This window comes from Scyliorhinus canicula, chromosome 7 (genome assembly GCF_902713615.1).
Source record: "Scyliorhinus canicula chromosome 7, sScyCan1.1, whole genome shotgun sequence".
Lineage (NCBI taxonomy): Eukaryota > Metazoa > Chordata > Chondrichthyes > Carcharhiniformes > Scyliorhinidae > Scyliorhinus > Scyliorhinus canicula.
In genome coordinates this window covers 44763539-44778171 of record NC_052152.1, presented here as the reverse complement: position 1 = coordinate 44778171, position 14633 = coordinate 44763539, and the positions used below count along the sequence as shown (strand labels likewise).

Genomic DNA, 14633 nt, shown 5'->3' with positions numbered 1-14633 from the left:
TCTCCTTGATGACAGGTTCCAGTGATTTTTCCCTCCCTGAGGTTGTCCCTGGGGCCCGGGGGGAATCCATCGGATGGAGGGGCAGCTGGAGTGCTGCCCGCACTGATAGCGCCTCCACTGCCTCCCAGGTGGCATTGCGGCCTCTGCTGCTGGTTTCCAACCCCCTCAGGAGAATAGGGTGCCCCGCCTCTCGATGCGTCGAGAAGCCTGGTAAGTTCGGCATCACCAAAGCAAGGAGCAGGTCTGTGCGCTGCCATGCTTGTGTGTTGACATGGAGTGAGTGGTGAGGGTGCATTTAAAAGCAGCTCCCCCTTGTTAATGGCAATGGCACAAGTCTGGCAAATCAGACAGTGAGGGAGACAGGGTGTGATTCATGTGGGGGCTCATTCTGGCACTAAGTGCCATTGAACACAGGCCGTGATCTCGCCAACGGGCTGCTGAGTAACACCCCCCCCAAACGTGCCCAAAAGAGGCTTATGTTTATTTCTGCTGAATTGAACCCTATATTTTTTTTGCTATTATGTAGACTGAAATTGGGCACAGTTATGGTGACCAGAATAAATACATAACCCAGGAGACGTTTTGTACTGAATCATTGTTTCTCCTGAATCATAAACTAGATACCAAAATGAAATTTGTAATGTAAAAGTTTGTTTCAGCTACTTAAACTCTGTTTATGATGCTGATCCATTAGTTATTAAGAGAGCGGAGAATCGGCATCATTGGCGTCGGCGTGTTCGGTGCGGCGCTGGGATGGGCCGGGCGGCCGTAACAAAAAACTCGAGTCCCGCCGGCGCCGTCCACGTGTGGTCTTACCTGGCGGGACCTCAGCGTAGAAGGGTCCGGTGGTGACCTGTTGGGGGGGGGGGGGGGGTGGGGGTGGGGGGATCCGACCCTGGGGGGGGGGCCTCCGCTGAGGCCTGGCCCCTGTAGCCCATACCTTGTTGCGTCTGGGCTGGCGTGGAGAAGGGAGCCACTGCTCATGCGCGCGTCGATGCCACTGCGCATGCGCAGACTCCGCGACGCCCAGTTGAGGCCGGGATCGGCACCTGGAGCGGCATGGGTCGCTCTAGTGCCGTCCTGGGCCCCTGTAAGGGCCAGAATTGCTGATCCTGAGGCCATGTTGATACTGTCGGGAAACACGACGGCCTTTGCGATGGCGTCAACACTTAGCCTCAGGATCAGAGAATCCTGCCCCAGGTCCTTTGAATATGCAGACAAGAGGCCGATGCAAGTGTAAGTGTCTCTCATCAAGACTTCTTGGTTCTGAGGAAACCCATCATGGACTGCACATCAGAAAATGTCCCACCTAACCCCCATTACAGGAAGTGATCGCAGTCAGCCTCTTCTCAGCTTCACCTTCCTTGCTACTCCAAACACCTGATCCACCCCACTTGTGAACCCCCACTACCACAGACCTTGACTCCTCCATCATTGTCACTCCTGACCCTGGTGATCCCTGACACTGACTCCTGTGATCCCAACAGTGACCCTACGATTCCTGACCCTAAGGTTTGCAACCACAGGCTCCAACTCCTGTGATCCGCAGCACCGGCACCTGTGATCACTGTAATGATAAGCATAAGCAATTCTGTATGTTAACATGTCAGACCTCCAACCAGCAGGTGGCAGTAGGGATGTACCACGTGATACTGCAGCCTTGAGGAATCTGGGGTTAGCAGTCGTCGTGGATAGTCGTGTTTAGTGTTAACTCTCATATTATAGTTATCAACAGTTCACAGTTTAGTAGTATTAGTATTGTTTTCCTTCCCACGGTTGTCTTGTTATGTTCTTGGCATAGCATAAGCTGCTTCCTTGATGTTCACTCTGACAAAGGAAGGTTCAGATGTGGAGATAACATGAACACGTTTATTAAACTATTTACAATTCTCCTACTCGGATTCGCCTCTACTGTTAATCCTTCTATAGCTACTCAGACTGACGAACCAGTCTACTACAATCCACGGGGTGGGTGTGATGTTGAATCAACCCTGTGCCTGTACTCACTGAGTGTCTCCATTGGAAAGAGGAAGATCATGTGTGCTGTGTCCTCTATATATGGGTTGGTGTAGTTCCCACCTATGGTAGTGTCACCTCTGTGTGTATCGTGAATGCCCATTGGTCGTGTCCTATCTTACTGACCTATTGGTTGAGTGTCTGTGTGTCATGTCTCTGGTGCTCCCTCGAGTGTCCAGCTAGTCTACGTGAACTTACATTAACCCCATGTGTATCTGCAGTGATGCATATCACCACATCCCCCTTTTTTTGTGTTGCATATTTTCTGTACACTGTTAAAGAAAATTGAACAAAAAACAGGTAGATAAGCGATGCTCTGTACAACTTATGATAACAGTGATCATTAAACAATAAGTCCAACTCATATGTATTAGTCCAAAACCCATCAATTATCATGGTCGAATGTCTTTCTTGTTGGGTTGGTGAGTTGGTGATTTTGATGGTGGCATGTCCTTGTGAATGCCATCAGTGTCTAGCTAGTCTATGTGTACTTACATTAACCTCTTGTGTATCTACAGTGATGCATATCACCACATGGTATTGTAATTTAATAAATCTTTAACTAGTCATGAACTAGACGTTCTCTGGTGCACTGACTCAATCATTACAAAGCACTGAAACGTAACAATCTTCAATCTCCAGCTGCATTTTACCTCACCCCCTAATTTTTGGATTGCTGTTCCCCGGCCCTACATTCCCTCAGCCCACCCCAACCCCCGACCCAACCCATTCTAACTAAACTGGTGAGCCTACTTACCTACTGAGCTCAGGTCCCCTGATCTTTGCCATTGTGTGTAATGTTGTACGGCTCCTGAGAATAATATCCGAGTCTCAATATCTGAGAATCTGGGATGTCATCATTCTTGGGTAAAGATCCTGCATCCCATGTTCTCAACAATAGATAGGTCTAAAATTCTTAGCCATTTATCTCATTGCCATTTGCAGTAGCTTACATTGTGCAAATTATCGCAACTGCCTCGACAGTGTCTACAATTTAAAACTAGCTTATTGGATGTCACGCACTTTAGTAATCCTGAAGATGTCAACAGCCCAAAGGCCATGGTACACATATCCCATTTTGTTTTGTCTGGAAATGAGTACCTGTAATCTAGATAAAATTTAAAATGAGGAAAGAAATGGAATCAGTCGCATACTTCTCATGAAAAAAGGATTAATCAGATTCTCTACGTGTAAAGTTACCTGTGATTCGTCCTAGTTTTCCCTTGAACATACGACCCACAAATCCGGCCACATGCGCCCCTAGACTGACCCCAATCAGATGGAAAGAATCCTCTGTGCTTCCATGTGACTGAAAATATAGACATTATTCATTTATACGTCATCATTTTAACAGGAATATTAAAAAATGAACTGAAATTTATCAAGATCTTTATGATTTTGCTGCATGCTGAAAATAGCTTATATTTAATGTGGAACAGTGTTCAAGGAGGAAAACGTAATGTTGAGGAGTAGTCATAAAGTTAGTAGAGATGACCAAAAATGTGGTTGAATATATAGATTTTGAGGTAGAGGTGCTTGAAGATATTGTTCTGGTCAGTGAGGCTGAAGGCTCTGTTACTGGTGATGGAATGGAGAGAAGGAGCGATATGTAGGAAACCTAAATTAGACTTCCAAAAAGTATGGATGGGATGTAATCTTAGTGAAGGCTGCAGAGATTAGACAGCACTGTACCTTGGGAGGGTTATGGTGTTGAATTGGGAACATGGGAGTTGGATTTTTTGTTTCGTAAACACAATTGCCAAAGTGGAAATTGAGGATAAGTTAGAGATCCAAGTTTGCAAAGGATGTGATGTGCGACTTTTAGGTAATTGAAGTGGAAAGACAGCAAGCAAATAACAAAATATTTTACACAAGTGTGTGAATATAAAGTTTTGATGCACAAGAGCAAATCTGTGACATTTCATTGTAACTCTAAGTAAAGCCAGTGCAAAATCACTTTACAAATATACTGTTAGCTGGGTCAATATATATCCATAGAATCAAAAGAATTCATAGAATCCCTACAGTGCAGTAGGATGCCATTTGGCCCATCGGGTCTGCACTGACCCTGGTCCAATCCCACACCCTAAACCCACAACCTTTTAATCCCACCTGACCTACACATCTTTGGACAATAAGGGGGAATTTTAACATGGCCAATCACCTAACCTGCACATCTTTGGAACGTGCAAACTCCACACAGCCACAGTCACCCAAGGCCAGAATCGAATCCATTGACCCTGGTGCTGTGAGGCAGCAGTGCTAACCACTGTGCCGCTATGCGTCTGAATATATCAGAGATCAGTTATAAACCATCATTTTAGGAGGGTATTGTTGTAATTAATTTTATCTTCAGGGAAACAGATAATAATCTTGCAGTCATTTGACTGGAACAGGGCGAGTGGGTGAGGGTGAGCTGGCACATTTCCGACATGTTCCTGTCCCCATCATTTTCACTGGATTGACTACTTGAAAGGGGCTGGCTTAGCACACTGGGCTAAATCGCTGACTTTTAAAGCAGACCAAGGTAGGCCAGCAGCACGGTTCAATTCCCGTACCAGCCTCCCCGAACAGGCGCCGGAATGTGGCAACCAGGGGCTTTTCACAGTAACTTCATTGAAGCCTACTTGTGACAATAAGAGATTTTCATTTCATTTTTCATTTCACTTGGTGCAGTACTTTGGTTTCAGTATGGGATTCCATAGTTGATAATGTTTTAAAACGGTGTTAACATAGCTGCTAGTTTGGACATACACTTTCAGTTAACGTATTTATATAGATACTTACAATCAAGTTTACTATGAGGGTAGAAACATTAAATCCAAGCAGAGCGGAATTCTGCACTGCATTATGGTATATAGCTGTCGAACCAATAATCCAATCGACAACAACAACATTCACATCCATTGCACGAATCAATTCTTTTGCCAAGGTGTTAACCCAAGAAGGTTTGCTTCCCGTGATCCTCAAAAAAAATGACAAAATGGGGGGGGGGGGGGGATAATGAAACATCACTGTAACAATGTTCAAACACCTCACAATTATACCTGAAATTGTGTGTTACACCACTAATGAATAAACACTTAATGGATTTATCTGAATAACTTTCCATTGTGCAAATTTGGAGTTACAGTGCTCTTTCAAAATAAACTCTTCTCTCCTTTTTTTAAACGAGTTGGCATTCTTCATCAATGGACCATAATTTGTTGTCTAAGTAACAATGAGGCTAATGGTGCTATTATTACTTTTGTGCAAATTGTATAATAACTTCAGAAAATTGCCCGTTGCGTGGTTAAACTCAAATATCCAAACGTTGCTGACCTAGTTCTGTCTCTCCACTTTTAGCCTTGTTACTTAAAAGTCTGCCAACTACAGGTATTTAACTGCTGGAAGCCTCTTTCTTTGCTCCTCTCTTTCTTTCTCAGACTTTCCCCTGCCAAAGCGGCACGGTGGCGCAATGATTAGCACTGCAGCCTCAAGACTTCGAGGACCCAGGTTCGATCCCGGCCCTGGGTCACTGTTTGTGTGGCGTTTTGTATATTTTCCCTGTGTCCGTGTGGGTCTCACCCCCACAACCCAAAAATGTGCAGGGTAGGTGGATTGGTCACACTAAATTACCCCTTAATTGGAAAAAAAATGGACACTTAAAATTTAAAAAAGACGTCACCCTGCCCCCTGTCTGGGGTTTCGTGTCCCAGGCGGGAACTCTTCTTTTGGGATTGCTCCCTACCCTCTTCACCCTGTCCCCTGTCTGGGGCTCCTTTTTTGAGAGCTCCCACCGTCTGTGGGGTCTTCATGATTATCATTCGCCTTTCCCAGTCACATGATCTGGATTTGTGATCTTTCCCTCATGCAGGTGCACTAAAAGTCAGGATGAGCCATTCCCTTTACCTGTCGGATTGTGCAGACGCTGCCTACTCCACCCGCACATGCTCTAAACTCCCATGTTCTTCTCAGGCTTTGCACTCTTAATTTTCACAATCATTCAATCTGATTTAATGAAGCAGACAAACTGTTCTTGTCCTGTTCACTCAGCTCTCAGTACCCCTCACTGGGACATCATCAGCTCGCACACTTTCACTGGTTTGCTATGCAAAAAATATAAAAGCCGAAACATGTAAGGGAACTCTAACTAACAGCAAATTATGGCCCATTCAGTTTGGTAAAGGTGTTCCACAGTTATCAGATGCCAACCCCAGTGTCTCATAAATCAAGAGATTTTAAAAACAAAATTTGGTCTGAAAATCTGCTGCTATTTTTTTCAAACGTAAAACACGAATGGATTGCCAATCGGTTTGTTTGGCTTGTTTAATCTCTAATAGGTCAGAGCGCTCTGCAGAAACTAAGAATACTACACCTGGAAATGCTTTACAATTATTTTTTTTAATCATACCTGTTATCTTGGTATCCGAAGAGCTGAATAGAGGAAATAAAGGAATGTAAGGATACAACTCCCACAGTGAGAGTCAGTGCACGAGGACTGACCCATCTCCCACTATGGGCACGAATTTCTCTGGTTACACTTAGATTTCCAGACAGCTCATGCCCTCTGGCTTCAAAGTGCAGCCTGAGTGTAGGGTTCATTCTGACTGCAGTCGTCCTTCCCCCTGTTGAAGGTCTTCAGCCTTCCTGAGGAACGACCCCTTGTCAGAGTCCCCCATGCAGCCTGTCATCTTAGGGGACCTGACCCAGCGACCTCACTGTTGTCCCCTGTGTTTACCATGTGGATTGACCTGCTCCCACGCATGTTCCAGCTGCCACTCTGGATGGGCAATCTCTCAGCATTATATCGCCACAAGCCCAGCACAGAGGATTTTGGAGGCGCTACCAGCAGACCCCTGTAAACCTTGAGGCGTCCAGCAACGAAGGGCTGCTGGGGCCTGTGAGCGACCCCCCCCCCCCCCCCCCCCCCCCCCCCCCCCCCCGCCGAGATACCAAGACTGAATTACTCCCCCACTCAAGTCCCGAGTTGCACTTATCCGGGTCCCCCGTGTCATTTCCGGTGCCCCCTCTGCAAATGACACCCTGATGGCGACCTGAGCATTCACCTCCGATACCTGCTTCGGAGGTGATGTCACCAGGTTCTCCGTTTTAAACAGCTGTTGTAAATCGTGCCAGTGTGATGCCATGCTGGTGACTGATGAATATTCGGTAGGGGGAGGGGGGGAGGAAAGTACATAGAACATAGAACATTACAGCGCAGTACAGGCCCTTCGGCCCTCGATATTGCGCCGACCTGTGAAACCCCTCTAAAGCCCATCTACACTATTCCCTTATTGTCCATATGTCTATCCAATGACCATTTGAATGCGTTTAATGTTGGCGAGTCCCCTACTGTTGCAGGCAGGACATTCCACGCCCTTACTACTCTCTGAGTAAAGAACCTACCTCTGACATCTGTCCTATATCTATCTCCCCTCAATTTAAAGCTATGTCCCCTCGTGCTAGACATCACCATCCGAGGAAAAAGGCTCTCACTGTCCACCCTATCTAATCCTCTGATCATCTTGTATGCCTCAATTAAGTCACCTCTTAACCTGGTGGAAGGGCTCGCTAATGATTAAATTAGGTTGCCAACCTTCAATGGTGGGATTCTTGTTATGTCAATGACGAGGGGCCTGGGAAATCGGAAAATGTGATCTTGCCAGTGGGAATCGCATTTCCCGATCCTCTCCATATTTTGCACCTGTGACGCTGTTCCCATTGACTGCTAACGTGGCCTGAAAATCTCCCCTACAATTTTTATCTTTATACATTTGAAACATGACAATCTTATACTTTGTATTAATTCACAATTAAAGCAGACAACGCAACCTGCTGACTCAGAGGCAAGAGTGCGACCACTGAGCCAAGGCTGACATTGTCTGAGAAGATAGCAAGGACACCCACCCAAAACTCAGACGTTCTGTGCATATAAATCCATTCCAGTTCTCGTCCTGTACCTGGTGGTGCACTCAGATAGACTTTCCTCTGTTTTCATAGATAGTTATTCTTGAAGCAGGTTGATAGTCTGTCACCAGAGGTTTAGAGCTTGTAGGGTGCCACTCTACATCAAGCATGGCTGACCACCTGCTTTTACTGCCAGCCATTGGCATGTTTGGAAGGATTTGCAGGTTGGCACACAACCAGTTTCGTCGGGTAATGGATGCACCTTCGAGATGGGACTCGAACCCGGAGCATCTGGCTCAGAGGCAGTGTCACTACCCACTGCAAGACCTTTTCAAATAAATGTTAGGTACCAATGATATTATCGGGATTCAGCTGCAAATTCACTGGTGGCCTGAGTGTGGATGCCCCTGCAGCTTTCTCATCAGGGAAAATCAGCGTGAACACCCAGACGCAGGAGAGGTTCAAGAGAATGGCTCCCTGAGTTCAACAAGAAAAGCTTACACCAGGAGCTCCCCAATTTCTTAACATGAGTTCCCCTTGAGGCAATCCCGGCATTCATGTGGTGTCAATGGGCAACCTTTGGGCTCTAGGACTTTCCATCCCATTCCACCAATAATCCACCTAAAATGTGATTTATATGAGGGACATTTGGGAGGTTACAATAGGCTGGACACCATTTTCGTAGCGACAGGTGGGTTTCCAATTCACCTCATTAACACCTGCCCACAGTTAAAATAAGTTTATTGTAATTTTGCACCATAGGCACACAAAGAATAACATTTCCGGCTTGCTTGTGGGTATATCTTACAAGGGTTCGCGAAGAAAATCTGAAATTGTCTGATTACCTGTACCCGTGCATTATTAGCTTGGTGGGCAGACTTCCATTAAAGTTTGAATTTTGAATGTCATTGTTGTTATTGACAGGCTGGGCACAATCTGGGTTCCTACGGGTGAGCAGCATGAATTGGACACTGGGGTCCAACCTTTGTAAAACATTCCTCCAGGAAGAAGTTTGAAAGTCAGAACAGTTCTGTGAAATATTCCCATTAACTGCAATATAAACAAAGGTTTACTTTTTGACCTTGTAGGACGCATTATTTGAATCTGGTCTGTCATGTGTTCCAATTCTATTCCCTCACCTAGTGGTGCATTAAGGCAGACTTCCGTCTGTTTCTATAGCTAATTGTTCCCGGAACTGGTCACTGAGCGCTACCCTGCATCAAGCATGGCTGACCAGAGGTCTCGCTTGCTCTTCCCACCATCCATTGGTGTGTTGGAAGAACTTTGCAGTTGATACTCAACCTTGTTTGCACGCGTTATAAACGCACCTTCCTTGGCCATCTAGTCCTGGGGTGGGACATGAATCCAGAGCTTCTGCCTCAGAGGCAGGGACACGACCCATGGCACCACAAGAACTCTGGGCACGTGTGTAAGTAGATAATTGGGATATGTTAAGATTGATATAAATGAAAAATTCTGTTCCGATTTTAGATTGTTGTGATTTCAAGGATTATAAATGCACTAAATTGTTACTTCATTAGTGCAACAGTTAAAACAAAGTTGAAAAACTGGCTGTGAAAGTATGCTGACGAATAAACCACTGTCAAGTTAGCAATGAGGTTCGCTTATTTGCAGGCACTGCCGAAACCTGTCATCAACCCAGCTTCGTTGGCCCATGTTTATATGTGTCAAGGTGCCCTCCTTCAGTTACGAAGGTCAGTTGTTAAAGGATTATTTATCCAGTGCCGCACTGGAATGTGAATTGACTCTATGTAGATTGTTCTGCTGAACTAATTGCTGATAGAGTTAAGTGATTTTTTAGTATCTGGTTGGCAATGGATATCCAGTTGTCCGAAGGAAATATTGGTGGGGCCATGTCAGAGGGCAGTTCAGAGTTAGCCACATTCACTGGAGAAGCATATAGACTGGCTGAGTAAGGACTGCAGGTCCCCTTCCTTAAAGGACATTAGTGAACCATTTGGGTTTTTACAACAAGAGTTTATCATTCTCTGAAATAGTTCTTTATTTGAATGTAGGGCCATGAAAATCTGGGAGCACTGCCTGTGTGGCGGATGGCAGAGACTGTTGTCTTCTGGTGCTGCAACCTCTCTTTCTTCCTCAGCCTACTTATCCTGTTCCAGCTCAGCACTGCACAGTGATTCTACTAAAGCGTTCCCCTCATAGTCGCTGTCCCTATCTCCTGAGTCGATATAATTGGTCTGCTGAGAAGCTTCTTGTTTTTCCAGGGGATGGAATGGCTCTTGGCGGGTCTCATTTGGGCGGGGAGAACCGGATTCAGAGGGGGGTCCTACACAGGGAGAGGCAGGCTGGCTGGGGGGGGGGGGGGGGGGGGGGGGGGGAATGCTGGAGCGGCTGAAATTGATGTTTTGTTATTGGACAGCCATTGTGGAAAAGGTGTCAGGGTTGTGTGGTGACCAGGAAGTTACTTGGTACTTGAGTGCAGGTGCAATTGGGGTTGTGTAAAGGGTCGAGCTTCGAAACGCTGCTGGCGGCGACTCTGCCATTTGCTCCGGCGAAATATTCTTCAAACCCGATGGTTGTCTCCACTTTGAAAATATGGTGTCAACTCTGTCAGGATTTTAAACTGTGGGCAGTGACAACATAGGCTCCTATCTGTAGGAACCATTTGTTTGAGCCAGTGAAATTGGATGTCACATTTAAGGGGCGGAAAGGTAAGGAGCTGGAGGAGGGGGTAAGGGATTTGTTTCTGGAGGGACGGTTTGCCAGCTTGGAAGAGTTGAAGTAGAAAACAGGATTTGGGGGGGGGGGGGGGGGGGTTGGTGGATACATTAATGAGTTCTACCATAGATGACGGCCATTCATCTTGTACTTTAAGGAATTGGTCACGGTTATCTACTGGGGGTTTTGTTTGGGTTGTATTTCCATTAAGGGGAGGTATTGTTGTTGTTTTTTGGATTTTTTTCTTTTGTTAATGCATGTGTTAGTTTTGTTTTGCTTTGTAAATTTTTGAAATAAAATGTGAAAAGTTGAATAAAAATATTTTCTTGCAGGGTTGATGAAGTGGATCTATTTCCCACATTAAGTGGACTCGGTGATTTGCATGCAGATAAATATTAATACTTGAGGCCAGAACTATATTGCAGTACAATAGCTTACCTAACATATCTAAATTATAAAATATATTACATTACCTGCTCTGTAGCCCACCAGAAGGATTAGCGAGCCCAGTAGTAAAGCTTTGTCCCAGCGGTCAGACATTATCTAGCCAGATGCTATTCCTCTCATTTTCCACAACAGTATGTTCATATCTCCAAAAGCAAGCACACATTTCATCATTTAGCAATCTGTAACTCGCGTTAATAATTTATAACCTTATCCTTATGTTCAGAAACACTTTATCTATCTCACAGAAATGTTACCCTCAGCCCAACCGTTCAACTTCCAGGTTTCAACATTCTGTTGTGTTGCAAAGTACTGCAAAGACATTTTAGCTACAATCCATTGGTTTAATCAAAGTTCATGAAATAATTATAATGCTTTAAATATGACGATCAAGTAGAAATTATCCTATCACATCAGAATCATTAAATTAAACAGATAACAGTCACAGCATAACATTTGCCCCAAGGTTATTTCTATTGGGCAAAGTTTACAACTACATATCGGGAATGTTAAATGTCACATTCCTGCTTTGCCTTGAGCTCACTTCTAGAGTATTTTGATTAGCAGCAATTCCATCGAAAATAGGTCCAAACATTATCCCCATCCAAATTTTTTTTGACGAAAGAACGTCTCATTGAATTGAAACATGCGTACATCCACTGACATAAGATGAAGAAGCTTACAAGTTTTATTTTCAACAAATCATCTTCTCAAGGGCAATTAAGGACAGGCAATAAATGTTGGCTGAGCCAGCAATGCCCTGTGAATGTATCAATATATTTTTAAAAAGTCATTTACCTATTTGGCAAATCCGATAGAGTGAGATTGTTAAATGAAGGAAACTGGGCAAAGTGATGCATGGCGGCCCATGTGACGAGTATCGGTTTAAAAATTGTAACTATTAAAAATTCCAGAACAAATGCAGAGCCAGAGTGTTGTTCCAGTGAAAAAACAGATGACAAGCTAACTTGCAGCTCCGATGAATTCATATGTCATTTGCAAATAACTACATTTTGCTCAACACTGCTGAGTCCTAGGCCAATGAATTACATCAAACCACATACTGTTTTGACATTTTTACCACTCCTAATTTTCTCACTAGGATTTGAAAATCTTGGACTCCACAATCTGAACAATGGCAGGTAATGTTGGCGTCTTTTGTTCTACGCTTTGGCAACATCAGTGGAAGCAGTCCTGAGAGATGCTCTTTACCTGCTTGCAGTGACTCTTCCTGGATTGACTAATATTGTATACTGCTCATCGTTGTTTGCAGAATATGGTATCCTTTACTTCATGGCAATACCCAACTGGGTAGTACAAAACAAACTGGCTAATTAAACCAAGCCAAATAAACTGAGGGACAAGTTCTACACCTATAGGAAAGCCCCAGCGTGTGTAAGGAGGTAAATGACTGATGTCCCCATTTGTGGTCTTCAATTATTTCTTGTTTAAAAGCTGGCCTCATGTGGTCTAAATCATAAAATGACTCAACGGCATTTGTTTTGATGCTACACCATACCCTCAGCATCACCCTGTTCCCCGGCTATTACTTTGATGTAGTCCCACACCCAAGAGAAGTATCACATTCTGTACTTCTTCCAAATCACTAAATTATTCTCAAATGTGTGCATCTGTGCTGGTGCCAGCTTTAACTCATAATGAGTTCTGTGGTGAGGTGTGGTGAAGGCTTAACTTGCTGCATGGGCTGTGACGCCCATATGTATAAAAATAGGAAAAGAAACGCATGATAAGCACATAGTTCCTGCTGCACAGATAAGATATGTCATATTTCAAGATGCAACACTCTCAGCATTGCACTTACTAAAGCAGTTTGCATGTTTCATGTACGGAATTATATTTGTATGAAACATAAGTGTGATTGTATCTTTCAGCCTAAACATCATCCATAATACTCCTGGCGTTTGACCTCTGAACCTTCATTGTGGTCTCCGTCAGTGGATAATCATAGGATCCGTACAGTGCCTACAGAAAGAGGCCCATCGAGTCTGCATCGAACCTTCGAAAGACCATGTCCATCCCACTCCCATCCCCATAAGATCGCATGCTCTTCTGACTGAGCTAGCCAGGCACACAACCTGCACATTAAGGGGCAATTTAACATGGCCAATCCACTTAAACCGCACAGCTTCAGACTGTGGGAGGAAACCGGAGCACCTGGAGGAAACCCACGCAGACACGGGGAGAACGTAAAAACTCCACACAGACACCCCAAATCTGCAATTGAACTCGGATCCCTGGCAAGGTAAGGCAGCAGTGCCAACCACTATGCCGCCGTGCCGTCACTTGCTGTGTTTCAATGCCTGGTTGGCTAAGGTAATTGTGATCAAAAGCAAGTGTACGAGGAGATAACAATGGTACAACCATTTATTTTTATTGCCTGTTTTAGGTGATAGTGTAGATTTGTAGCCTCAATATAGTTTACTGTCTATAAACCACATTGCCTACAGAATTTTCACACCAACATTCCATTTAACACACTGACTGTAGTAGCAGGATTTTCACCCCCTCCTCCAAACATTTGCTGAGGGCATTGAAGAAGGTGAACTTTGTGCTCTGTGTGTATTGAAATATGTAACCTGTTTATAAAGAATGTGGTTAAAATGACTTCCCCCTCTGATAGCAAGCAAAGATATCAGCTCACCACCACTGCAGGTGTGTTTATCTCAATGGGAACATAGAGCAAGACAGGAACTAACCGTGAAGTGAACTAGCAGCGGGTCAAATTTATCTGTTCATTCTTCCCGCTCCAAATCTCAATTTCAACCACAGGCCATAGCCATTTAAATTCCAGGCTGGAGTCAATAGGAATAGTTGGTTCTGGACCAGGTTTCTTCAAAATATTTCTTCAAAATATTTAAAGCTGTGCCTTAGGGGCTGGTTTAGCACACTGGGTTAAATCGTTGGCTTTTAAAGCAGACCAAGGCAGGCCAGCAGCACGGTTCAATTCCCGTACCAGCCTCCCCGAACAGGCGCCGGAATGTGGCGACTAGGGGCTTTTCACAGTAACTTCATTGAAGCCTACTCGTGACAATAAGCGATTTTCATTCATTTCATTGTATATCTACGATTAATGTTCTAATTATAAATATGCCATTGCAATTGCCTGAAAAACTGCTGTGGTCTGAGGTAAATCTCTCCAGTTCCACCTATTCTTTCCATGGCACTCTGCAGCCTGTTTCACCAAATATTGCCTGGGTGTCCTGGTTGAGGAGGGTTTTTAAAAATTCATTTACGGGATATGGGCGTCACTGGTTAAGCCAGCATTTTATTGCCCATCCCTAGTTGACCTTCAGAAGGTGGTGGTGAGTTGCCTTCTTGAACTGCTGCAGTCCTTGAGGTGGAGGTACCACCACTATTCTGTTAGGGAGGTAGTTACGGATGTTGCCCCGGAGACTGCAAAGGAACAGTGATGTACTTCAAGTCAGGGTGGTGAGTGACTTGGAGGGGAACCTCCAGATAGTGGGGTTCCCAGGTATCTGCTGCTCTTGTCCTTCTAGATGGTAGTGGTCATGAGTTTGGAAGGTGCTTGGTGAGTTATTGCAGTGCATCTTGCAGATGGTACA

The 14633-nt window shown here is 44.7% G+C and overlaps 1 protein-coding gene across 2 annotated transcripts in view; it reads right to left on the bottom strand.

Annotated features, from left to right (window-relative positions):
• Positions 1-11196, bottom strand: part of pla1a (phospholipase A1 member A) — a 46565-nt gene extending 35369 nt beyond the window's left edge. For both annotated transcript variants that reach the window (XM_038801900.1, XM_038801901.1), the window contains exons 1-4: positions 11079-11196; positions 8751-8955; positions 4804-4981; positions 3217-3325 (exon numbers count right to left, since the gene is read on the bottom strand). In XM_038801900.1, the coding sequence (XP_038657828.1) occupies positions 3217-3325; positions 4804-4981; positions 8751-8955; positions 11079-11145 (559 nt within the window). In that variant the 5' untranslated portion in view covers positions 11146-11196. The remainder of the gene's footprint in view (positions 1-3216; positions 3326-4803; positions 4982-8750; positions 8956-11078) is intronic.
• Between the last annotated feature and the right edge of the window lie 3437 nt (positions 11197-14633).